This window comes from Vulpes vulpes, chromosome 5 (genome assembly GCF_048418805.1).
Source record: "Vulpes vulpes isolate BD-2025 chromosome 5, VulVul3, whole genome shotgun sequence".
Lineage (NCBI taxonomy): Eukaryota > Metazoa > Chordata > Mammalia > Carnivora > Canidae > Vulpes > Vulpes vulpes.
The window spans coordinates 91,053,287-91,079,131 of NC_132784.1; the positions used below are offsets into that span (position 1 = coordinate 91,053,287).

At 61.6% G+C, this 25,845-nt stretch overlaps 2 protein-coding genes and 1 pseudogene across 2 annotated transcripts; 1 reads left to right on the forward strand and 2 right to left on the reverse strand.

Moving 5' to 3' along the window:
• Window positions 1-10,709: 10,709 nt before the first annotated feature.
• LOC112914602 (interferon-induced transmembrane protein 1-like) lies at window positions 10,710-11,772 on the forward strand. Its single transcript, XM_025991693.2, has 2 exons — window positions 10,710-11,015; window positions 11,453-11,772. The coding sequence occupies exons 1-2, from the start codon at window positions 10,830-10,832 to the stop codon at window positions 11,645-11,647; spliced, it is 381 nt and encodes a 126-aa protein (XP_025847478.1). The 5' UTR covers window positions 10,710-10,829; the 3' UTR covers window positions 11,648-11,772.
• A 5,465-nt stretch (window positions 11,773-17,237) lies between these two features.
• LOC112914551 (interferon-induced transmembrane protein 1-like) lies at window positions 17,238-18,305 on the reverse strand (annotated as a pseudogene).
• A 1,383-nt stretch (window positions 18,306-19,688) lies between these two features.
• LOC112914549 (interferon-induced transmembrane protein 1-like) lies at window positions 19,689-20,781 on the reverse strand. The gene is made up of 2 exons (XM_025991659.2): window positions 20,536-20,781; window positions 19,689-20,007 (listed from the first exon to the last, which is right to left on the reverse strand). Exons 1-2 carry the CDS (start codon window positions 20,713-20,715, stop codon window positions 19,813-19,815), a joined length of 375 nt encoding a protein of 124 aa, XP_025847444.1. The 5' UTR covers window positions 20,716-20,781; the 3' UTR covers window positions 19,689-19,812.
• Between the last annotated feature and the right edge of the window lie 5,064 nt (window positions 20,782-25,845).

The window sequence follows — 25,845 nt, forward strand, 5'->3', positions numbered from 1 at the left end:
GGGTGGGGGCACCCAGGGCTCTCCAGGAGCAGGGACTGGGGACACCCAGGGGGAAGGAAGGGAACCCGTGCTTGGTTCAGACGAAGTCGAGCAAGATGGAGTGACTCGCGTCAACAGGGGCCTGTGTCCCTAAGCGGTCAGGGGTTGTTCAGCCTGGAGACCTGCACCTGCTGACCACCCCCAGGGCCCCCCCCCCAGCAGAGCAGAGGGGCTTTGGCAGCAAACTGTGAGCTTCTTCAGACGCGACGGCTCGAGGACCACCTCTCAGGACAGAAGTCACTGCGTCGCAGCTTCAACACAAGCCGCAAGTGCCTCCGAGAGCCGGGCCGGTGCCCCCGCGGCTGGTCCGTAGCTTCCCGCCTCCCCCCTCCCCCTCACCGTGCTGCTCCCCGGTCCTTGCCACGCAGAGGCCACGCGACCAGGCCAGGAAACGTCCCCTGGAATCCTGGGCCTGCTTTACTACGGAGTGAAGCCCACGTTGTGGAAACGGGGTGCGCTCGGGACTCCAGGCCTCCGTCACCTGGTGTCACCGTGCTGAGCCCCCGGCTGTCCCCTGCTGACCTCCCACTGTCCCCCGCTGTCCCCCTGCTATCCCCTGTGGAGCTGCCGAGGCTGGAGGACAGCCGCCCTCAGGGACGGGCAGCGGGGCCTCACAGCCGGGCTGGGGGGACCTAAGGAGAGCAGCCAGCTGACCACATTCAAAGGAATCCGTGGGATCCCGTCACAGGAAGAAAAGCATGATGACATAATTACAGGGACAAGGCGCCGGGAGCAGGGGACGCAACGAAGCGGGTTGGAACCTGGGCGCGTCCAGCCGGTCCGTGAGGTCACCAGTCACCTTCCTACCAGGCGGCCGCGCCTGCGGATCTGGGCCTGCGCTGGGGTCGCCGTGGGCAGGAGCCGCTCACTGAGGACGGTCAGTCGGAGGCTGCGTGTGTCCCTGGCCCCGAAGCGGCGTGGGGTCGTCGCGGGGAGACCCTTGGGGAAATGAGCTCGTCAGGATGCTGTGTTCGTGCTCCCACCCCGGGGGAGGGCCTCGGCCTCCCTGACTCCACGTGGGTTCCCTGAGGTCCCCTTTGGTTATTTCCTCGGTTCCCCTTGGTCAGCAGCTCTCCTGGGAGCATCGCTGATGGGTCCCGGCCGCCAGGTCCTGTGTCACAGGGACAGGGCTGCACATCCAGGCCTGTGGGGCGCGAGGACAGGTTGGAGGCCTACCTCAGGCTCTCCCGCCACAGGCTGCCTCACCAGGCACCAGGCGGGAGCCGGATCCGAACTCGGGTTCAGCGGCTCGCGGCTCAAAATCAACATGGAGAGAAGCAATGATGGGAAAGGAAGGGTTGCTTGTCCCGGAAGCTGGCAGCCCGAAGGAGGGCGAGCGACGGCCCCAGAGCCCCGTGGCCCCAGAGGACGGCAGAGGGAGGACGGCCGGCAGCAGGAGCAGGCTTGGCGGCCGGTGTGGCGATGCCCCAGCTGGGTCCGGGCGCAGGAGGCTCATCCCGGGGAGGCAGGCCCTCCTGGCCTCGACACCTCACTCTGCATCTCGGAGCAAGTAGGTCAGCTGTGCTACAGATCCCGGGACTCGGGTGGGCAAGCCAGCAGCGCGGGGGCTCAGAGCAAGCCGGAGGGGCCGTGGGAGCGTGTCACCGCCCGGTGTGCGGGGTTCCCAGCTGGCACGAGGCTCAGGGACGGTCATGGTTCAGTAGTAGGACAAGCCCGGTTGGTGCGGCGGCTCGGGCTGGGAGCCCAGACGGGGTCGGGCGGCCACGCGGATGGAGCCTCAGCGGGTTTGCTGTGGCCCCGGTGAGTGCGACGCTCCCTCCCCAGAGGCGATTATCCGCACATCGCACATCACGAGGACGCCCGCCTGTGCAGTGGGTCAGCAGGACTGCGGAGTGGCTGCAGCTCCCTTGCCAGCGGGCCTGCTGCTGTGGGCTGCGCCGCCGGCTCGGGCCGGTCCTCCGAGGCCAGGGTGGCGTTTTGCTTGGCCCAAGCCTGCAGGACAGGCTCCCTCTGCGGGCAAACCCAGGGGCCCTGTGCCTGGTTTATCACGGCTGTTCATGGGACGGTTAAGTGTCCCATGAGTGGTGACCTCCGACTGGCCGGCCACCTAGGTCTCCATGGACGACCGGGAGATGCCGTCCACTGTGGGCAAAGACCACACGAGATGGCGCGCGGAGGCCTCCAGCCCAGACCTCGTTCCTGACTCATTAGCCACAATTTCCCAACTGCCCCTTTCGAGCTGTGGGTCGGAGAAGTCTGGGTGACTCTCTGGGGCGCCATCTCCTCCTCAAGGGGGCTTTTCTGAAAGCCTGGCAGAGAGGCGTACATTCATTTGCATTTGTCCTGGGCGTGGGGACAGAGATGGCGTTTAGCTACAGAAAGAACTCGGGCGGGCGAAGGCGGCCCATGGGTGGATGGAGGGACCCGGCCGAGTGGCACGGGGGCGCTGGTGAGAAGCCAGAACAGGGTCCGAGAACCGCGGCGTGGCCTTGCCCGTGGGCACCGCCGTCCGGGCTCATGGGATAATCAGCAGTGGCCTTTGAGACTAAAGGTAAATTAGCTGCGGGTTAGACCAAAGGTCTCGGAGGCTGACCAGATCGGATCCTCTGATAACGGGGCCAACTGCAGGAAAGCCTTTCCCTTTTTGCGATACGTAGATAGATCGGGAAGTGAGGGCAGGAGCACCATCCTCCCAACAAAAAGAGGAAATAAGACAAGGAGTGGCACCTGGGAGAGGACTTTGCAGCCAGCTGAAGAGCGTCTTGGACGCACTGTCGTTTCCAGCAACGGCGTCTCTGGGTTGTTAGACGTGAGGCCTAACATCTTCGTGTCTGCAAAAGGATTGCTTCCTTAAAGCATGGTTATTTCTTTAAAAAAAAAAAAAGATTTTATTTATTTAGAGAGAGTGTGCATGCGTGTGAGCAGCGGGAGACAGAGGCCGAGTCTCCAGCAGCCTCTGCTGAGCGCAGAGCCCGACGCGGGGCTCAAGCCCAGGACCCCGAGCTCACGACCTGAGCCGAAATCAAGAGCCGGCCGCTTCCCCGACGGAGCCCCCCAGGTGCCGCCAGCGTGCTCCTTTCCAGCAGAAGCAATCAGGCCCGAGCCATGGTAAAGCCCGGGTCCCTTGATTAGATTACTAAGGGCGGCAGCCGCCACGCCGGGGGCATGCGCCCCCGAGCTGTACCGCCTGGTGCGAGCTCTGACCTCCAAGGGGTGAACCCGGGATCGGGGACTCGTGACGGTGCCCAGGCTGGGGCGTCTGGAGGCTCCCCCTGAATGCGGCCACTTGAGTCTAAATGGTGCCATTCGGGACGACTAGCCCTGAGGACTGAGGGGGGTGCACGCCGACCAGCAGAGTGGGTTCCCCCAGAGCCAGGAAGCTCAAGGGTTGGGGGGCAGCTAGGACCTGAGCCTTCAAGGCGGTGGCCCACCCACAAGGATCACAAGTGGCTCTTGCCCGTGTGTGGCCGAGCAAGTGTATCGCAGCAAGAGAAAGTACTCAAGGGCCGCATCCTGGAGGGCCGGTCGGGGAAGAGGGACTGGTCTTCCAGCTTCCACAGAGCCTTCTGGAATCGTCCTATAGCACAAATAGCTTGAGGGAAGTAGTGCCTTTGCATCCAGCTCGCTGCTGTGGTTCCGGGTTCCTAGGGTGCCCGAGCCGCGCTGAGGACGTCTCCCTGCAGGAGCCTTGGGCAAAAGCACCGCAGTAAAACAGTGGTGGTCGCAGGGGACAAAAGGCCCACGCGCCCGTCATCGCAGATCTGATGGGGACTCACTGGGACCTGGCTGACAACGGGGTTTGCCTATTTCTGCGACACTTTTAAGATAGATAGATAGATAGATTGATTGATTCATGAGAGACACAGAGAGAGAGAGAGAGAGAGAGAGAGAGAGAGGCAGAGACACAGACAGAGGGAGAAGCAGGCTCCACGCAGGGAGCCCGGCATGGGACTCAATCCTGGGACCCTGGGGTTACGCCCTGGGCTGAAGGCAGCTCTGAACCGCTGAGTCCCCCAGGAAACCCCACATTTTTTTTTAAGATTTTACTTCTGTATTTGAGAGAGAGCCCAAGTAGGAGGAGGAGGGGCAGGGGCGGAGGGAGGGGCAGGCTCCCTGGAGCGGGAGCCCACGTGGGGCCTGAGCCCCAGGACCTGGGACCACGACCTTAGCTGAGGCAGACACTTCACCCGTTGAGCCCCCAAGTGCTGCGTGTGAGACATTTTAAAATTATGACTGATGGCGTTATATCAGGACAGGTCAGAGATCCAGAACTTTCACGTGATTTCTGGAACATTCATAATGTAAAGCGACCTGTGTGGACATAACACAAGGACGACTTAGCGTTACTTCTTCCTGGACAGCGTTTCCCGCGTGATCTGCTGCATCAGCTAAGCCAAGTTAGTTAGGATCTTCTCTCTGTAGGGACAGAGAACAAATCTTTAGATATTTCAGGGACCGTCCGGTAAGACTAAAAGTTAGTTCAAGGTCAAAAAGACTTTAGCCAGAATATGTATTTTGGAAAGTTTGTCAAAAAGATCAAAAGGGGGTGGGGTGGGGCAAGATGGTGGAAGAGTAGGATCCCCGGTCACCTGTCCCCACCACCTTCCCTGGGTAACTTTCAACTCTCCTGAAAACCTACGGACTCGGCCTGAGATTTAAAGAGGGAACAGCTGGTGCGCTACACACAGAAGGGCTCGCGCTTCTATCAAGGGAGGAAGACGAAAAAGAAAAATAAAAAAGCCTCCAAGGTTTGAGGTTCCTCAAAGAGTTAACAATAGATCTGCCCTACGACCCAGCAATTGCACTGCTGGGGATTTACCCCAAAGATACAGATGCAGTGAAATGCCGGGACCCCTGCACCCCGATGTTTATAGCAGCAATGTCCACAACAGCCACACTGTGGAAGGAGCCTCGGTGGGGGAATACAGTGGGATATGCCTCAGCCGTTAGAAACGACAAATACAAAAAAAAAAAAAAAAAAAAGAAAGAAAGAAAGAAAGAAAGAAAGAAAGAAAGAAAGAAAGAAAGAAAAAAAAAGAAATGGCAAATACCCACCATGTGCTTCGACGTGGATGGAACTGGAGGGTATGATACTGAGTGAAGTAAGTCAATTGGAGAAGGACAAACATTATATGGTCTCATTCATTTGGGGAATATAAAAAAGAGTGAAAGGGAATAAAGGGGAAAGGAGAAAAAATGAGTGGGAAATATCAGAAAGGGAGACAGCACATGAGAGACTCCTAACTCTGGGAAACGAACTAGGGGTGGTGGAAGGGGAGGAGGGCGGGGCTGGGGGTGACTGGGTGATGGGCACTGAGGGGGGCACTGGATGGGATGAGCACTGGGTGATAGGCTCTATGTTGGCAAATTGAACTAAAAAAAAGAAAAAAAATTAAAAAAATTAAAGAATTAAATTAAAAAAAAAGAAAAAAGAAAAAAAAAGATCAAAAGAGGGGCGCCTGGGGGGCTCGGTTGGTGAAGCATCTGCCTTTGGCTCAGGTTGTGACCCCAGGGTCCTGGAATCGAGTCCTCTGTCAGGCTCCCTGCATGGGGCCTGTTTCTCCCTCTGCCTCTCTCTGTCTCTCTCTCTATCTAATAAATAGATAAAATCTTTAAAAAAAAAAAAAGTTTAATTCTAGGACCCCTGTGGGGCTCAGCAGTTGAATGTCTCCCTTCAGCTCAGGTCGTGACCCTGGGTCCTGGGATCGAGTTCCGTGTCAGGCTCCCTGCACGGAGCCTGCTTCTCCCACTGCCTGTGTCTCTGCCTCTCTCTCTCTCTCTCTCTCTGTGTCTCTCATGAATAAATAAATAAAATCTTTAATAAATAAATAAAATCTTTAGAAAAAAAACCCATAAAGAGTGACATTGCAAACGTGGACAAGAACTAACTAGAAGTTCTAGAATCAGAAGGTGCAGTAACCAGAATGAAGAACTCATGGGTGGGTTTGCCGAGCTCAGGTGATGCCAGGCCCTGGGAGCTTGTTGGGGTGGATGCTGCGGTTCCAGGGCGTTGCCTCGAGGGGACAGAGGAAGGGACAGTCCAGATGGGGCCATAGACACGGTGCGTGGGAGACACCGAGGACAGAGTGAGAGCGACCCACGTTGTGTTAATCCGAGTTCCAGGATGAGAAGGATGAAGAACGGGGTGGGGGTGGGGGGATCATTATTTCGATACTTAATGGGTGAGAACTTTCCAAAATAGTTGGAAGACTTTCAGCCCCGGATTTAAGAAACCCAGAAGTGTGTAGTAGGATAAATAGAAATGACACCACTCAGCGCGTTGGAGCGAAACTGCGGAACACCAAAGACAGACAAAATCATAAGCAGCCTGATTACAATAAGCCAGGTTTTCTAGTAAGGGGTAAAAGTTAACGTTGCAGCTGAGAAGTCCGTGGGCCGGTGTCTTCGGTGCCGACCTAAACCTCTACCAAGTGGAAATACTCAAGACAGATAGGGGGGCGCCCGCGGCTCGGAGGTGGAGCGTGGGCCCAGGGCGTGACCCTGGCTCTGGAGGGGGCACACCCGGCTCCCCGCAGGCAGTCTGCGCCTCCCTCTGCCCCTGCCGTGCATGCTCTCACTCTATGTCAGATAAATAAATTAAATTAAAAAAAAAAATAAGGCAAAGCGAAGATATTTCCAGGGAAACGGAAACAGAGGGGCTTGGGTCAGTGTCAGGTGAGCCGGCGGCTCGGGGGTCGGCAGTGTGGATGCAACAGCGGCGGGGACCGAGGGTGAGCACCGCTGCGTGTGGTCAGTAGGAAGTGAGTATCAGCCACACCAAATGGTGACACAACGCGGTGTGTTAGGAAATTTCAAAGAGCACAGCAACGATGCGTAATCAGGAGGGAGGTCGCTGTCATTCCGGGGTCCTCGGTGTCCTCGTGTGTCAAGCGGGTGGAAGCACCTACTGGCCTCAGGTCCTCAGAAACCGGAGTCGTGTCGTAATATATGAAGCAACCGGTAAGAGGTTAGGAGGAGCGTGGACTCCCCGGGCTCTCAGGTGAAGACGGGAGAAGACACGATAATGAACATCAGCCGAAGCGGGGATGCCGCAGGGTCAGGGGGAGTCTGGGAGGTTCGCGGGCGCACAGTCCTGCACAGAAGCCGCGGGACCCCGGCGCCCTCCCCCAGCAAGGGCTGGACCGGGCCTGGCCCCTGCCTCCCGCACACCGATCAGCGGGACGCGGAGGCCGGTCGGGACTTAGGCCTCGGTGGGGACCCTGGCGTGGCGTCAGGACACAGGGCACGTGGCGGGCTCCTAAGAGCGCGTGACCCCTGGGCCAAAGGTTGTGAGTTCAAGCACGTGATGGGCCAAGAGCCTCCTAAACAGTACAAACCCTGAGTGACAGAGTTGTCACCTCCTCCCGTAGCTGACCCCCACCCCCCGTACCTCACGGTCTCCCCCTGTAGCTGACTGCCCCTCCCCCATAGCTGACCCCCCACCCCAGTAGCTGACCCCCTGCCCCCCCGTAGCTGACCCCCCGTCCCCCATAGCTGACCCCCGCCCCCCGTAGCTGACACCCCGCCCCCGTAGCTGACCCCCATCCCCCCGTAGCTGACCCCCCGCCCCCCGTAGCTGACCCCCCACCCCCGTAGCTGACCCCTGCCCCCATAGCTGACCCCCCGCCCCCGTAGCTAACCCCTGCCCCCCATAGCTGACCCCCTGCCCCCCGTAGCTGACCCCTGCCTCCCGTAGCTGACCCCCATCCCCTGTTGCTGACCTCCCGCCCCCCATAGCTGACCCCCTGCCCCCCGTAGCTGACCCCCCGCCCCCGCTAGCTGACCACAGTGATGGAGGCTTGTCAGAGGCCTTGAGGCTGGAGCGCTGGGCTCTGGGCTCATGAAGCCAAAGAAGGAATCTCGGGGACAAGGTGGAGTGAGGAGAGCGACGGCAGTGTATGGAGCAGGAGCCAGAGTTCTCGGGGCGACAGGGGTCCCCCGACAGTCTCTTCCTTAGACCTGGCCTGGGAGCTTGTGACATCATCATCCTCGCGCTGTCCTGGTTTGGGCGAGGACATCCTACCGGCTTCCCTCCTTGTTGGGGTCCGGGCACCGTGGTGGTCGCGGGGAGGTCTGGGGCGCTCCCTGAGCTCTGGGGCCCCTGCCGGCCCCTCCCTGCCGAGCCCGCCTGTGGCCCACGGCCAGGGACTCTCGTTCTCCAGCAACATGGGGACCTGCACAGGGAAGCCGCTGGGAGAGAGGCTTTGGGGGCCCTGCGTGCTGCTGAGGGAGCAGCGAGCGTGCATGTCCCTGCAGCCTGGCCCAGCCCATGAGATTGCGGGAACTCACGTCCCTGGGGTCAACTGCTCAACTGCAGAGACCCCTAGTCTCCGCTTCCTGCAGCTGTGCCATCCCCTCCGCCCCGGGGGCCTTCTCGTTAGTGGAGGGACAGGCCTGTTAGCTTGACAGTAGCCGGGCCTCCGGGATCCCGACAGTCGTCTGCAGCACACGAAGGTCCTTCTGACGCCCCCATGTCCTCGCCTCCCCCACCCCACACGTATGTGACCAGTGCCCCCTCAGGACCCAGGGCAGCCCTCTCGGCCCACAGCCCCTGTCCCGGTACTTTAGCACGACCACCGTTTTGCACCCGAGACGTCTCACGAATTCTTCCCTGGCCGTGGGCTCGGGGCCCCACCTCAACTCTAAAGGCCCGTCCCCGTGACGCAGCGCACACCCAGCAGAAACGCAGATCCACAGGCAGAAGTGCCTGCAGGCGGGGGCAAGGCCCGGGGGGCAGGGCACAGAGGAGCCGTGCGCGGGTGCAGGCAGCGCAGCAAGGAAACAAGCACGAGCGGGCGGCCCCACGGGGGTGAGGCTCCTGACGGGACCCCGAGCGAAGGGACCAGGGCCTTCCTCTGTGCCAGCTCAAGCAGGTGGAATCGAGCTGCGGTGTCCAGGGCAGGCCTGAGCTCACCGAGCCTCCGTGTGACCTACGCTTGGGGCGTACGGGGCTTGGCACTTGGAGGAGAGGCAAGGACAGGCCCCCAGAAAGTCCAGGGAGGGCGGGTGCTGGGGGGCAGGTGGTAGCTTCCCAGGCTCCTGCACCCTCGGGGCTCGTCAGGCCTCCGCTAACGCACTCTGCTGAGTGTGCGCTGAATGTCACAGTGAGCAGCGGCCAACGGGGTGCCCCCAATACCCTGGACCCGGACCCAGGTGTCTCAGGCAGCGGCCGACAGAAGTGCTGGGAACGGCTCGCGCCTGTGGAATTCCACTGGGAAGGCACGTGGGGGTCCCGGGGTCCCGGGATCGAGTCCCGCGTGGGCTCCCTGTGGGGGGCCTGCTTCTCTCTCTGCCTGAGTCTCTGCCTCTCTCTGTGTCTCTGTGTCTCTCATCAATCAATCACATTAAAGAAAAAAAAAAGCAAAAGGAAATGAGTAAGACTTAGTTTAATGATCTATTTTATTTGAGCCAAAATCCAAAATGTATCTCAAAAAAAAAAAAAAAAAACAACCCAGTAAAAAATATCATCAATGAAACATTACACTTTATCAAATTTTTTTTTTCTCAAGTCTTCAAAACTACGGGTGTTTTACACTTACTGCTCTTCTCCTTTGGGACTCATGCGTGGCCATGGGGAGGCCACGGATTCAGCCAGCCGGGAAGTCCCAGGGGACTGGGAACCCACCCGGAGGACACTGAGGGGCAGGGGCGGTGAGGAGGGCAGGGCCGCACAGCAGGACAGGGAGGAGGCACCGGGGTCCTGGAAGCGCCCGGGGTGTCCAGACGGATCCTGACTCGGGCCAGGAGGGGAGCAGGGGACCTGGAGGGATGCTGCCATTGAGCACCACCGGCCGGAGCAGGGCCAGGCCTCTGTTGCAGCTCCTTGCGGTGAAGGGGCTGGTGCAGTGGTCACGGCGGTGACACAGCGTCGGCTTACTGCAAGCAAGACCTTTCTCTTGCTCTGCTGACCCATCTTGCCGGCGGAGGAAGGGATTGTTGAGGAAGAGGAAACATTGTAAGTTCAGGAAGGGCCGGGAGTGGGGCAAGCCCCTTCCGATAGCCACCCCTGTGTGTTTCCCCAACACTTCCCCTGATGCGATGGGGGCGGGGTGCGTGACCTCGCTGGCCTGTGCCCCCGGGGCTGCCACATGGACCCTTGACACAAGCCGGACGCCTCTTCCGCCTGCTGCATCCTGACCTGGGCACGCACAACGCCGCACCCCCTCCCCACCACGGACTCCAGGGCAGGAAGGGGAACAGATTCCAGACAGGAGGCCTGCGAGCCCTGGGATGCGGGCTGGGGACCTGGGGGCTCTCTGTGTGGGGACTGAGGGGCCTGCTGTGCCCGGTGGGGGCCCTGCAGCACCTGGCATCTGGGTGGGGGCGAGGGGGGAGCCTCACAGACCACGAGAGGTCCTGGGGCCACCCTGAGCCCTGGATGAGGAGGTGGGGCAGCGGGGACAGCACCTGATTGAAAGCCTGGGACAGGGAACCCTCCAGAGACCTCAGCCCTTGACCCGCGAGCACCTGCCAGCACCTATCCAGCACCTGCCAGCACCTGCCCAGTACCAGCCCAGCACCCACCCAGCACCCACCAGCACCTGCCAGGCACCCACCCAGCACAGGTGTATGCTGACAGTGAGTCTTTAGGTCTACCTCCTGCCAGCCCAGTCACACAGTTACAAAACAGTAGGAAAGAGGAATTTCTGAGAAAGCAGAAGGAAGCTGAGATGGGGACAGGGGACCAGAAGGTGGGGCCGAGCTCTTCCAGGACCCACCTCCGGCACCCAGGCTTCACCCTACAATGGTCAAGGCTCTGGCCACCTAACAGCACTTCCCAGCTCCTCTTGCTTGGCAACCACACACAAACACGTCCCCGAAACTCAAACATGGACCAAGACCAGTACAAGGTTCCTGAAACTGGAGCCCCCCAAAGCATGGTTCCCGTGACGACCACCGTGATCAACATCCGCGGTGACATGGTTGTGCCCGACCACATCGTCTGGTCCCTGTTCAACACCGTCTTCATGAACTGGTGCTGCCTGGGCATCGTGGCTTTCGCCTACTCCGTGAAGGTGGGTGGGGGTGGGAGGGGAAGTCCCCGGGGTGCGGGGTGGGGGCAGGGGCGCCTGTACCTGCAGGGAGGCTGCAGCAGCCCTGCGCCCAGGGTCCCACAGGTTCCCCTACTGACCGATACTAGAAACCACATCCTTGGGCTGTGCGTGTGGCCCCAAAGCCCCCCCAGGAAGAAGAAAGGACCTCGGGGGAAACTGAGGCCAGGGAGGGGCCAGAGCCGGGCAGGGGCGACCCCGGGGTGTCCAGGGGGGGCCAAAGGCCGAGGAAGGACGTGGAGGCCCCAGAAGGGACAGGCCCCGGGGCCCCGACCTGCTCAGACTCCAGGGAAGGGGACTGAGGTCCCGGGTTGGGGTGAAGGGCAGGGCCCGCCAGGGCGCCCGAGTCCCTGGTCTGGGAGGACCTGCCCCTCACCCCACTGTCCACGTGTCGTCCCCAGGCCAGGGACCGGAAGATGGTGGGCGACCTGACGGGGGCACAGAGCTTCGCTTCCACTGCCAGGTGCTTCAACATCTCGGCCTTGGTCGTGGGCATCATCCTGGGCATCATATCCATTGTCCTCCTGGGCATGGCCTACACTGCGACCTATGGGGCCCTGTTACAGGCCATGCAGGAGAGGCGTCGCTACCACTAGGCGCCCCAGCAGGACGCCACGGGCCCCTCCTCACCCGCCGGCCGCGCCCCAGCCCCTAGCCCTCTGCTCTGGGTGCACAGAACGGCCTGTGTGCAGCCGACTTCAATAAAGTGCCATGTGTGTGATGTGCTGTGACCTCCCTCCCGGGGTGGGGGGTGCAGGGAGGCCCCGGCGCCCTGGGCCTGAGCACACCGGCCTCCTGCCCAGTGTGGGGGCTCCAGGGAGCGGGCACGTCCCCGGGCTGGGCTGGCTGCTGGCCGCTTCCTAGGAGTAAGGCCTGGCCGGGGTCCTGGGGGGGGTCCCCGACCCAAGGACTCCGCGAGTCCAGCACAGCCTGGGTCCCGAGGGTGAGGCTCTGCCTCCCAGGTGTGTGGGAGCCGTGGGGCCGGGCTGGGGGGGCACAGAGCTCTCCCCTGTGCGCTGAAGGCAGAAGCGACAATCACACCCCGTGACTAAGCCCGGGGACAGGAAGCCTGAGAAGAGGGACCCGTCCCCCCACCGTGGCCTGGCCCCGCAGGATGCAGCAGCTGCCCAGGGCCCCACCAAGGGTCTCCTGGCCGCTGGGGGTCGTGCGGTTTGGGTGTGAGCTGGGGCCAGGACCACACGTGGGGCGTGGGCGTGGGGCGTGGGGCCGTCCTTGGCTCCTAGCCCCTGGCAGGGGGCGCTTGGCTCAGGCAGTGGTGTGGGAGGCCCCAGAGGGGGTGGGTGCTGGGCCCAGTCTACACGGCAGCCTGCAGAGACTGCGGGAGTGCGGGGGCCGCAGGCCGATGTCCGGGTGGGACCATGTCGGGCACCTCGCCTGGGGCGTCCAGGCTGCCGGGTCCACAGTGGGGCAGCCCTGGCCTGTCTCCCTCCCTCAGCAGCCTCCAGGCCTGGTTCTGTGCTCCCTCTGGCACCCAGAGGAGGGACCTGGCAAGGCCCACCCCCCTGTGTCAACCTCCGTGGTGCAGGGCCCTGGCCTGCCGGCTGCCTGGGATCCCGCCGGGCCAATACCGGGGAGCCCAGCAGTGCACCTCCCGCCTGGTGGGGAGGAGGAGGGCCGTGTCTGGGCACTGCCGGGCTGGTCTGGGTGGGTCAGGGCGGCTGCCTGGGGCAGCTCCTCCCTGCCTGGACAGCAGCTCTGAGGAGCGGCCCTTGGCTCTGGCCACCTCCTGCCGCCTTCCCACCCGGCCCTGGTGTCCGGCCTCCACTTGTCCGCTCTCTACTCCGACTGTGGCGCCTCACGCCCAAGCCTCCCGCAGGAATGGGCTCGCCACCTGCCATCCTGCCAGGGCTTTTTCCGTCCTGAACCCGGGGACACAGCAGGTAAAGCTGGAAACCCCACAGGAGGCTCCGGCAGGCAGGACGATGGTGGGCACCCCACTCCACGGCTGGGGTGAGGGGCGCCGGGAGGCAGGTCTCAGCCTTCTCACCCATGACGCAAGCAGACTGGCTGGCGGGGCAGGCCCGGCAGCCACCTGTGCAGTCAGTCCCCGCTGCCCACGGCCAGCAAGAGGGGGCTTGAGACCAGTGTGTCACCCTGGGAAGAGGAACAGCGGCCAGTCTATCCTCCAGTAACTGGGCACAGGGTGCTGGCCCCACCTGCCAGCCAGACCCCAACCCAGGTGGGCCCCGGAAGGCTGCGTGGAGCTGCAGACCCAGCCGGCCCGGGCCAGAAGGTGCGCACGGCGGTCTGCCCAAGTCCTTCCTTCCTGTCTCGAGATGCACGTGGGCCACCAGGGGACGTCCGGCAGCCCTGCCCACCACGAGCGGGGTTGTGTCACACGCACCAAGTCGGAGCTTGGAGAGGGCCCGGCCCTAACACTCTAGAGGATGGGGCGGAACATTCCAGATCAAGCAGGCAGTGTGTGCTGCCTGCGTCCTCCACCCCCGCTGTCCCACAGTGTCCCTCTGCTCCTGCCTGGACGGCAGGGACCCCCTGGACCCGGAGGACAGGAAAGGAAGAATTGCCAGTCTGCTTGTCGGGGCGGAGGAGTGTGAGGCAGAGAGCTAGGCACGCCTGTGCTTGCACCCTGGCGCCCACGGGGCCTTGAAGATCCTGGGGCACAGGCTGCAAGCTCCAAGAGGGGGAGCTGGAAACTAAGGGATGCACCCGGGGCGGCGCCAGGGTGCCAGGGGGTCAGGGCTGATGGAGGCCTGAGGACACAGGCGACCGCCTCCACACACGTCATATTTGGGACAAGACCCAGGCGGGACCCGGGGGCCTCCCGCAGCACCGTGCATCTGCTTCCAGGCAGTTTGGTCGGCTCCGAGCTCGGCCGGCCGCGGTGCCAGGAAACCCCGAGAACCCGCCAGCGCACAGATCCCACAACGAGTCCCTCGGCGGGGCCTTGGCCACCTGCAACTCTGGTCCAGCCGTAAGGTGAGGGCCACTGCGCCGCCGTTGGGGGGGGCCTCCTGGGAGCCCCTGGGCCTCGCCCTCACCCCAGAGGCCGTGTAGCCCACTCCACGCCACTGGCCTGTGTGTAGCACAGACGACCTAGGGGGCGGCAGCAGCCCCGGGGCCAGCGGGGGTCCACCCGGCCCTCCCTGACCTCCCCCCATACCGGGCACCAGGGCCAGGTCCTCTCCCCGGGGCCCAGTGCTGGGTCCGTGGGGACACCTTCAGGGTCAATGTGTGGCCGCAACACCAGGACCACAGCGCCCTGCATCTCTGCCATCTGGCCACTCCTGACCCGCGTCCCTGCATGAGCCGCTGGGGACGCGGGAAGGAGACCCTCTCCCGACTCCGTGGGCCGCTCTTGTGAATCAGTACAACCAAGAGGTCACGGAGGGCTCCAGGGGGCCCACGTGGTCAGAGCACAGGTGCGGCCCTGGCTGGTGACGAGGGTCCAGGGACAGGGGGGCGAAGGGGGCGGAGGGCAGGAAGCAGCTGGGGGTGCCCTGGGGGTGTTACACAGTGAACCGGGAAACGCGAGGCTGGACTGGGGTGTGGAGCCCACTGGCCCCCAGGCTGTGGCGAGAGCTCCCAGCGGCCCAGGACTGCGGACAGCAAGGACCTGCAGCCTTGGCTCTCGGGCGGGGCCGTGTCCTGGTTCCCGAGCTGAGCCGACCGACTCCTGAGAAGGGGGCGCAGGGCAGAAGCAGAAGGGGAAAGTCCCCACTTCCTCCATCACCACCACACGACGTCCACAGAGCAGGTGGGGGGGTGGGGAGAGAAGGCAGGGGTGTGTGACCTTGAAGGCCTGTGCCCCCGGGGCCGCCACATGGACCCTTGACACAAGCCTGAGGGACCTGCTGTGTGAGATGGGGGCCCTGCAGCACCAGGAGTCTGGGTGGGGGCAAGGAGGGAGCCTCACAGGCCACGAGAGGTCCTGGGGCCACCCTGAGCCCTGGATGAGGAGGTGGGGCAGCGGGGACAGCACCTGATTGAGAGCCTGGGACAGGGAACCCCCCAGAGACCTCAGCCCTTGACCCGTGAGCACCTGCCAGCACCCACCAGCAACCACCAGCACCTGCCCAGCACCTGTGTAGCCTGACACCAATCTTTGGTTCTGCTTTACACCCTCCTGGACCCAGCCAATTCCCAATTCTCTGAGCACCAAAAAATAAATTTTCAGAGAAAAGGAAACCACTGGGGAAGGTGGGGCTCAGAGCTGCCTCCCGCGTCCGCCCCCCACGAGCTGCATCGCCCACCATGAGCGGCAACCCTCTCCCATCCGGGGGGCACAGATCCTGCAGGTGGAGCAGAGCACAACGGGGGTCACAGCCAGCGAGGGGGAGCACAGCCCCCCCCCCCAAGGTGAGAGCCTAACCAGTGGTAGGCAGGACCCCCAGCCCCCAGGTCACTCCAATGGACTTCTCCTCTACAACCACCCCCCCCCCCCCAATCTATGAAAGATCTTTGTTCCTCTGTTTTGGGATTTTTGTACAGTTTTGCCATCGTTTGCCTTTCTAGAATTGTAATTTTCTACTCTTCCCGATTAAACCTATTTGGCAAAAAATAAATAAATAAATAAAAATAAAATAAACCCATTTGGCGGTCAAATAACTGGCAGCTTTAACCTTAGTTTAACCCAGTTCCAACGTGCGCGGGGAGGACAGCCACAGGCACTGAGAAGCGTCAGACCCCGCAGGGCGTCAGCATCGCCTCCATTCCCAGCCCTTCTGCCCAAGGGTCAGTGGGTCGCACGGGCCAGGGTTCATTTTTACCAACTGTCCCTGGACCCTCGTCACCAGCCGGGGCCGCACCTGTGCTCTGACCACGTGGGCCCCCTAGAGCCCTCCGTGACCTCTTGGTTGTACTGATTCCCGAGAGCAGCCCACGGAGTCGGGAGAGGGTCTCCTTCCCGCGTCCCCAGCAGCTCATGCAAGATCTCGGGTCAGGAGCAGCCAGATGGAAGAGATGCAGGGCGGGGGTGGGGAGACGTCCACGGCCGTTCCAGGCACAGCACTGTCCCCACGTCGGCCGAGGTCCCCAAGCCAGGGGTTCAGAACCTCGCCCTTAGGGTTCCAGGTGCGGAGGGTGGCCCGGGTCGCGGGTGGGGCATCGCTGCGGCCACGGGCCCCGGCCTGAGGGGCAGGCACAGTCACGTTCTCACAGCTCTGGGGAGGATGGTCACAGCGGGTGTAACCGTCCCTAGCTGTGGTGCCGGGAGCAGGGTCCTGCTGGAGTCGACCCTCTCGTGCCGCCTACAAAGCCCTTCGAGGTGAAGCTTTTGCAAACCGGAGGACGGAGCTGAGGCCTCCCGCAGGCCAGGGCGGCCCGCGGGCAGGTGCTGGCTGCAGAGCGCGGGGCAGAGGGGCTCCACCCCTGGGTGCTTCCTTGAGGCCACCCGCTCCGGGCCACCGGGTGCCCGGGTCCCAGGGTGGGCGGCGGGATGAGGCCGCGGATGAGCCTCAGAGGCATCGCAGCACCTCCCAAGGGCGCTCTGGAGGGAACCGTCTCTTCCGGCCACGGGGGCAGCGGTTCCGGGAGGAAGAAGGACAGGCGTCCACCCCGAGACGCCCAGGGCGGCCAAGAGTGGGGGCAGGGAAGGGAGGACGGACACCCTCCTCGGCAGCAGGGGATCCGTCAGGTGCCGAGGATCCGGGAAGGTGGGGCTGCCCTGCCCACCCGGCCGGGGTCTCATCCCACTGGCCTCTTGGGGCTGAGATCGCCTCCTTCACCGACTGGACGGCTGATGGGCCAGCGTGCCCCCCTCTACCCAGGGTACCCCGAGTCTCCCCCGTGCATCCGCGAGTTAGGGCGCCGTGTGCGGGGCAGGGACGCAGGACTGGGGAACTGCAGCCGGGGCCCCAGTGCTCGGGGTCTGCCTTGGGGCAGCCACGGTGTCCCTGATACGGAGGCCACAACACGAGGAGGTGATGATGTGACCCCACTCAGGGCAAGGGTACACCCCGACTCGAGAGCAGGGACACGGACCTTATAGCGCCAGCCGTAGAGGCTGCGCTCCCGGCAGCGGGTGTCCCGCCACCTTCCCCGCCACCGGGTCCCTGGGAGCTAGGAACAGCCTGAATCTACTGCCGCTCTTCCCCACACGAGCCCACCCGGCACACGAGCCGGAGCAGGTGCAGGCGGGCGACGGGCCGATGGCGGGCAGCGGGGCCACGGGCGTCTCCAAGGGCCCCCCAGCGAGAGCGCAGCAGGTCACAGGCACGTGCTTTATTGACACCAGCGCTAGAGGGACCTGAAGGTGACAGTGTGACGGGAGGGGCCGCCGAGGCCTCCGGCGCCGACTAGGACCCTCCGTCATGTTTTACCATCTCGGAAACTGTTTCGAAAATCACCAGGGAGCCGGTTGAGACAAGAATGACGAAGGTGACGGTCAGGAGGAGGCCCCGGACCAGCGCCCAGATGTTGAGGCACCTGGCGGTGGAGGCGAAGCTCTGCGCCCCAGTCAGGTCACCCACCATCTTCCGGTCCCTGGCCTGGGGACGACACGTGGACATGGAGTGAGGAGCGGGTCCTCCCAGACCAGGGACTCAGGGGCGCCCTGGCGGGCCCTGCCCTTCACCCCCACCCGGGAAACCATCCCCCTCCCTGGAGCCTGAGCAGGTCCGGGCCCCGGGGCCTGTCCCTCCTGGGGCCTCCACGTCCTTCCTCGGCCCTCGGACCCCCTGGACACCCCGGGGTCGCCCCTGCCCGGCTCTGGCCCCTCCCTGGCCTCAGTTTCCCCCGAAGTCCTTTCTTCTTCCTGGGGGTGCTTTGGGGCCACACGCCCAGCCCAGGGATGTGGTTTCTAGTATCGGTCAGTAGGGGAACCCGTGGGACCCTGGGCGCAGGGCTGCTGCAGCCTCCCTGCAGGTACAGGCGCCCCGGCCTCCCCCCCACCCCGGGGACTCCCCCTTCCACCCCCACCCACCTTCACGGAGTAGGCGAAGTGCCACGAAGCCCAGGCAGCACCAGTTCATGAAGACGGTGTTGAACAGGGACCAGACGATGTGGTCGGGCACGACTGTGTCACCGCGGATGTTGATCACGGTGGTGGTCGCTGGAGCTGTGCTCTGGGGGGCCCCCCGAGGACCACCACCTCGTGCTCCTCCTTGAGCATCTCGTAGGTGGGGGCGCCGGAGGCACAGGCGCCTGGGAGCAAGGGCCGAGGGGCGCGGCTCATGGTGGCAGGTGCAGCTCGCGGGGTGCGGACTCGGGAGGCAGCTCGGGGCCCCACCTTCCCCAGTGGTTTCCTTTCCCCAAAGTTTCTGTTTCCTGGCTTTTCTGAAAGTGGTGAACTGGCCGGGTACCAGGAGGGTGGCCCCAGAGCCCGGTGTCAGGTTACAGGGGGCCGGGGCGGGGACTCGCTGAGGACAGGCGGTCCTGGCTCCCTCCCTGCTCAAGGGTGTGCAGGGGGTCCCCGGGCCTGTTCCCCCGCCTCCCACTCCCCGCAGCCTTGACCTGCCCCCGCGGGTCTCGGCTTATTACTATCCAGGGTGGAGACGGGCCGCCTGCGGGTGCTCCCTGATCCCAAGGAGCCTCCACTGGAGCTTCCAGTAAACTTTGGAAAACTTGTAAAATAGGAGACTCGGGAATCACACAGCACAGGCGTAGCCTCAGCACAAGGTGTCAGGTTGTCAGGTGCCGGTTGGAGGCCCAGGGACAGGTGGAATGGGGTTGGGCCCGGGGGAGCGCAGGGAGAGAGAGAGCAGGGCCCTGGGGGGAGCCCTGGCCCTGAGCATTTGGGGAGCCGCAGCACCCAGGAAATCAGCAGGCAGCCCCAGGTCACCGGTCGGCAGGCAGGGGGCAGGGTGACTGCAGGCGCCGGCCTGTGACCTGGGTGCCTCTGAGGACCTGGGACTTGCCTTCCAAGGAGGGGACAGGAGCCAGTGGGGGAGCTGGAGGTTGCTGAGGGAGGGAGCCGGGCCAGGGCTGCCCCACTGTGGACCCGGCAGCCTGGACGCCCCAGGTGAGGCGCCCGACATGGTCCCACCTGGACACCCGCCTGCGGCCCCCCGCACTCCCGCAGCCTCTGCAGGCTGCCATGTAGACTGGATCCAGCGCCCACCCCCTCTGGGGCCTCCCACACCACTGCCTGAGCCAAGCGTCCTCTGCCCAGGGAGAGGAGCCCAGGACCGCCCCACACCCCACGCCCCACACCCCACGCCCACACCCCACGTGTGACCCAGGCTCTGGCCCCAGCTCACACCCAAGCCCCTGACCCCCAGAGGCCGGGAGACCCTTGGCGGGGCCCTGGACAGCCGCTGCATCCTGCGGGCCGGGCCGTGGTTGGGGGACGGGTCCCTCTTCTCAGGCTTCCTGTCCACGGGCTTAGTCACTGGGTGTGATTGTCGCTTCTGCCGTCAGCGCACAGGGGAGAGCTCTGTGCCCCCGCAGCCCGGCTCCACGGCTCCCACACACCTGGGAGGCGGAGCCTCACCCTCGGGACCCAGGCTGTGCTGGACTCGCGGAGTCCTTGGGTCGGGGACCCCCCAGCTCCCTGGCCAGGCCTTGCTCCTTGCAGGTGGCCAGCAGCCAGCCCAGCCTGAGGATGTGCCTGTCCCCCGGAGCCCCACACTGGGCAGGGGGCCGGTGTGCTCAGGCCCAGGGCGCCGGGGGGCTCCCCGCACACCCCCCACCCCGCCCCGGGAGGGAGGTCACAGCGCGTCACACACAGGGCACTTTATTGAAGTCGGCTGCACACAGGCCGGTCTGTGCACCCGGAGCAGAGGGCTGGGGGCTGGGGCATGGCCGGCGGGCAGGAGGGGCCCAGGGAGTCCTGCGGGGGCTCCTAGTGGTAGCGGCCGCTCTCCTGCATGGCCTGTAACAGGGCCCCGTAGGCCGCGGCGTAGGCCATGCCCAGGAGGACAATGGATATGATGGTCAGGAGGAGGCCCAGGACCAGCGCCCAGATGTTGAGGCACCTGGCAGTGGAGGCGAAGTTCTGCGCCCCGGTCAAGTCGCCCACCATCTTCCGGTCCCTGGCCTGGGGACGACACGTGGACAGTGGGGTGAGGGGCGGGTCCTCCCAGACCAGGGACTCAGGGGCGCCATGGCGGGCCCTGCCCTTCACCCTACCTGGGACCCCGTCCCCTTCCCTGAGCCTGAGCAGGTCGGGGCCCCGGGGCCTGTCCCTTCTGGGGCCCCACGTCCTTCCTCGGCCCTCGGCAGCCCCCTGGACACCCCGGGGTTGCCCTGCCTGGCTCTGGGCCCCTCCCTGGCCACTCGCCCCATCAGGCTGAGCAGCGTTCAGGGTCGTGGCTTCCTCTGTCCCAGACTGGGGCTCCAAATCTGATGTGCTGAGGCTCCAGCGGGGAGGAGAGCTTCTAGGGATGGTGGGCGCCGGGGATCCTGCCCTCCGCTGGCACCATGTGCGGCCTCCCCGCACCTCCCTGGGGCCGGTCACACGGGCCGCGCACCCCCCACGTGCACGTGGGCTCCCCCCCAGCGCCTTCTGGGCGGAGGTCCCCGAGGTTGGCACCCCGGGCGGAGGCCCTGGCCCGCACCCACCCACCTTCACAGAGTAGACAAAGGCCACGAAGCCCAGGCAGAACCAGTTCAGGAAGATGGTGTTGAACAGGGACCAGACGACGTGGTCGGGCACGACCGTCTCCACTGGGACGTTGATCACCGTGGTCGTCGCAGGAGCCGTGCTCAGGGGGGCCCCCCGCACGTCCACCTTGTTCTGCATCATCTCTCGTGGGGAGGTGCAGGCGTGCCGGGGGAAGAAGAGTGCAGGTGGCCGTGTGGCCCCGAGCAGGTGTGGCAGGGAGCTGGGCCAGGCCTGGGGGTAGGTTGGGCTTCCCTGTGGCTCACGTTTCCTGGTGCTGTGCAGGCTCCATGGGCGGGGGCTGGGCAGGGCTGCTGAGGCCTGTCACTCACTGTCATCTGCCTGACTCATATCTTATTGGCCTTGGTCTATTGTCCTGTCAACGGCCTCACACAAGGTGCTGCTGCACCCACTGGCAGGGGGGGGCTCCGGGGCTCCAGCACATTCCTGCCTTGCAGCTGCGGGCCTGGCGCTTAGGTGCAGGATGTGCGTGTGGCACCTGACGTGGGTGCCCTCCAGGTCTGCCGTCGCCACCCGGGGCCTGTGCCCAGCGCCTGGTGGTCACGGGTCCCCGTGCCCCCCTCGGGGCTGCCCTCCACAGGGCTGCCACGTGTCTGCGCATCTGGGATTCTCTCTGGGCTCGTGTGCTGCAGCCGAATCTCAGGCGTCTTAGCGTCTGCGGCTGCTTCATTCCTCACTGGGGCGCCGGAGACCCTGTCGTGTGGACGCAGGGCCTGTGTCCTGCAGCGGTGACACGCTGGCACGCAGCTGCTGGCACACGGGCCGCTGTGGGCGACATGGGGCATGGCCGTCCTGGGCACCTCGCAGCGACTCTGTGTCCCCTGTGGGCATCTTCCCTCTGGGCTGTGCCCTCTGTCACCACAGCTGGCCCTCGGTCCTGGGGTTGCAGGGAGGTGACCTGGCCCCGCTGGCTGCCCACAGCGCTCAGCTAGTGCCCATGTCCCGGGGTGTCCCGAGCACCCAGGCCCGCTGTGGGTGTGCGTGTGTCCCCCGGGATCAGGTGCCAGCCACCAGGACCGCGGCCTGCCCGCCACACCACTCCCTGCACCCCGCTGGCCCTGCGGCTGGTGGCCTTGGGCTCCCCTGAGGCCGCGGAGGACAGCCCGCTCCGGGCAGACGTCCCAGCACTGGGTCCCTGCCTGCCGGGAGTGCCAGGCCTTGTCCTGTCCCTGGTCCCCTGCGGGGCGCGGGGCGGGGTCCCAGGAGCTCAGGACTCTGGGGCCCTCGCCCGGTCTCCCGCAGACGCTCGTGTCCACTTGATCCACTGCAGTGACGTCCTCCTCAGCACTGGATCTTCCACGTCCACGTAGACGCGGCCTGTTCCCTTAGGGACGGCCGGTTGGGATGACGCCTCGCGGCTTCCTGGGCCCCGAGCCCCTTCCCTCAGCCCCGCGGCCTTGGACCCGGCTCTTTGGGGTCCTTTCCCGTTGTCCAGGCCACGTGGGGCTCTTGCTGGTGCCTGGCAGCTGCTCCCTCCGGAGCGTGGGCCGTCTTCCCTCGGGTGCCTCAGTGGTTTCTGGTGGAAACTCGGTCCGCAGGACATACGGCAGCAATCCCGGCTCTGGTTTCCGGTTCCCGGGTTCGTGCTTGCCTCTCCCTCTAACATGAGTGCCTGGCTTGGGTAGTTTTTCTCCCCCGTGACCCCCCGCCCCTGAGCCCGCTCAGGTGGGATCGGGCAGGAGCTCACCGGGCAGCGCCCTCCGTGGCACTAAGGTAGCCGCCCCTCACCTGCACAGGGAAAGGGAAAGGGGCTCACATCCTTGCCAAGGAATGTGTTTTGCCTAATGTTTACTAGCATTTATTTAATTTAAAGGTGATTTGGTTTAATTTTAAATGAGATAAAATTTGTATAACAGAAGAACTCGTCATTTTACCCATGGAAAATGTGCAGCATTTGTGACTTTTCATGTGTCTTGGTGTCGTAGGTGTCACAGTCCTATTGCTTTGAACGTTTCCTTTTCGGCAAAAGAAACAGGTACCCACAAGGCAGAAACCACATTTCCTCGCCCCTACTTCCTTGAGCTGGCCGTCTGTTCGGCTTCCCTTCTGTCGGGCATTTCACATAAATGGACGAGCTCAATGAATCCGAACTCCTTCCTTTTTATGGCGGATAAATGTTGTACTGTACGATTGTAACGTACTGTCCTTATTCAATATTGATTAATTTATGGACATTTGAGTATTTCCAATTTTTGGCTCTTGTGAGTAATGTTGTTGGGAAGAGTTGAGCGCAGGTTTACACGGACACATTTTTGGTGCTCTGAGGAATGACTGGGTCATGTCACAACTTAATGTGCGATTTTTTAAAAGATTTTATTTACTTATTCATGAGAGGCAGAGCGTGAGAGAGAGGCAGAGACACAGTCAGGGGGGGGGAAGCAGGCCCCATGCAGGGAGCCCGATGGGGGACTCAATCCCGTGACCCCGGGGTCACGTCCTGGGCTGAAGGCGGCGCTAAACCACTGAGCCCCCCCCCCCCCCCCCCCCCGCCCGGGCTGCCTGTGTGATTTTTTAAAAGATTATTTATTCATTTTAGAGAGAATGAGCAGACAGCAGGGAAGGGGCGGGAGGGGGAGAATCTTGAGCAGGTTCCCTGCTGAGCGCGGAGCCTGACCGGGGGCTCCATCCCAGGACCCTGAGATCATGACCTGGGGCGACACCAAGAGTTGGCCGCTTACCCAACCGAGCCCCCCAGGCTCAGTCCTTTTTGAGGATCTTTCAAGCTATTTCCACCCACATTGCCTGAGAGTCTCTGTTTCTCCATATTCTCACCAACACTTATTTTTACGTTACACCAGGTGAGCGCCGGTCCGTTATCTGTCGGTGGTGGTCGCTGTGGTCTGCGTGGGTTTCCTCGGGTGAAGCTCTCCTTGCGCCTCCTCCCGTCCTCATCGCTTGTCCCGGTTTGGCCACAGGAAGTCTGGGCAAGTCTCTGTCCTTTCACTCGTCCAGCTGCTTGTGTTCCTGTGGGACTGAGCTCTGAACTCCTGGCCCTTGTGGGATCCGTGAGCCGCGAGCGTGCGCTGCTCTTCTGCGTTCTCGCTGTCCTGAGCGTGGCCTTCGAGGTGCAAACATTTTAACTTGTCAAAGTGCAATTCGTCTGTTCTCTTATTGCTCATGTTATGTTTAAGAACAGCATTGCCCAAGCCAAGGTCACAAGTATTTACACTGATGTTTCTAACAGTTTTGTAGTTTTAGCTCTCATGTTGGGTCTTGGGCCCATTTTGAGTTAATTAGTGTAAAGTTTGTTAAGACGGAGGTCAGACTTCATTCCTTTCCAGGCGGATCTCGGTTAGCGCCGTGTGTAGAAAGGTGTTGGCACCCTGGCTGAAGGTCAGCTCGCCGTCGGTGTAGGTTTATGGCTGGACTCTGAACTCTGTCCCGCGGGCCTGTATGTCTGTCCTCGGGCCAGGGCCGCACTGTCTTGATTACGGTAGCTTCCTAGTAAGCTTTGAAACCACGAAATGTGAGCCCCTGACTTTATTCCGCTTTTTCAAGATTGTTGGTCTGACAATTGGCCTCTGAATTTCAGGATCAGCTTGCCCATTTCTGAAAAAAAAAAAAAAAAAAAAAAAGCAGTAGGAATTTCGATAGCGGGTGCATTGAAACTGCAGATAAATTTAGTCAGTATTGCCGTCTTAACCGTATTAAGAGTTCAGATCTGTGCACCACGGAATGGATTTCATTTCTTTACTCTTCTTTGTTTGCTTTCAGCAGTATTTTATAGTTTTCAGTATACAAGTCTTGTACCTACTTGGTTAAATGTCAGCTGTGATTGTCCATGTATGTCCTTAATTAGGTTGAGGAATCTCCCTTCTATTTCTAGTTTTTGTGTGTGTGTTTTTATCATGAAAGGATTCTGTCAAACGCTTTTCTGCAGTAATTGAGATGAACACATGGTGTTTTTTCTTCATTCTGTTAATATAGAATATTATTTTGATTGTTTTTTTAAAGATTTTTTTAATTTAAAATATTTATTTATTCATGAGAGATACAGAGAGAAAGGCAGAGACACAGATGGATGGAGAAGGAGGCTCCATGCAGGGAGCCCAATGCGGGACTCAATCCCACCTCTCCAGGGTCACATCCTGGGCCAAAGAGAGACACCCAACCGCTGAGCCACCCAAGCGTCTCTGTTTTTTTTGTTTTTTTGTTTTTTTAAAGATTTTATTTGTTCATGAGAGAGAGAGAGAGAGGCAGAGACACAGGCAGAGGAAGAAGCAGGCTCCATGTGGGGAGCCCGACGTGGGACTCGATCCCAGGTCTCCAGGACCAGGTCCTGGGCTGAAGGCGGCGCTGAACCGCTGAGCCACCTGGGCTGCCCTGATTGGTTTTTTAAATTGAGGTACATTGACATACAATGTTAGATTAGTCTCAAGTGTACAACACAGTGATTCAACAAGGCTGTGTTACACCGTGCTCACCATAAATGTAGCTGCCATCTGTCACCATACAACACTACAGCAATGTCATTGGGGACACCCGGGTGGCTCAACGGTTGAGCATCTGCTTCTGGCTCAGGGCTTGATCTCGGGGTCCTGGGATCGAGTTCTGCTTCGGGCTCCCTGTGAAGAGCCTGCTTCTCCCTCTGCCTCTCTGTGTCTCTCATAAATAAATAAAAATATTTTTTTAAAAAAACAATGCCATTGACTGTATTCGCTCTGTATTCGCTCTGCCGTGCCTCTCATTTCTGTGATTCGTTCCTCCATAACTGGAACCCTGGATCGGACTGCCTTCTAAGTTCATCCCCCACTTGCCTCCCCTCTGACAACCATCAGTTTGTTCTCTGCACTATTGGGTCTGATTCTGCTTTTTATTTGCTTGTTTTGTTTTTTAGATTCCACATATGAGTGAAATCATACAGTATTTCTCTTTTTCTGATTTGTTTCATTTAGCATAACACTCTTTATGTTACCCACGTTGTCGTGGATGGCAAGGTTTAATTTTTTAATACCTGTGTAATGTTTCATCATATAAAAACCTCGTCTTCTTTATCCATTTGTCTGTCAATGGACACTTGGGCTGCTTCCACACCTTAGCCATTGTCAGTAATGCTGCAATGAACACAGGGGTGCAGGGATCTTTTTGAATTCCTGTTTTCAGTTTCCTTGAGTAAATACTCACTGGAGTTTCAGTATAATTACTGGGTCATATGGTATTTCTATTTTAATTTTTTGAGGAATATAATAATTGTGTTTTATCTCTTAAGCCACCTTTACATCTCTGGGACAAATCCCATTTGGTCATGGTAGA

Bases quoted from the DNA above. Each gene is read 5' to 3' on its own strand.
- LOC112914549 (XM_025991659.2), bottom strand. From the start codon at position 20,715: ATGATGCAGAACAAGGTGGACGTGCGGGGGGCCCCCCTGAGCACGGCT. The intron at 20,008-20,535 runs GTGGGTGGGTGC...TGTCGTCCCCAG, and splicing joins CCTTTGTCTACTCTGTGAAG to GCCAGGGACCGGAAGATGGT.
- LOC112914602 (XM_025991693.2), top strand. From the start codon at position 10,830: ATGGACCAAGACCAGTACAAGGTTCCTGAAACTGGAGCCCCCCAAAGC. The intron at 11,016-11,452 runs GTGGGTGGGGGT...TGTCGTCCCCAG, and splicing joins CTTTCGCCTACTCCGTGAAG to GCCAGGGACCGGAAGATGGT.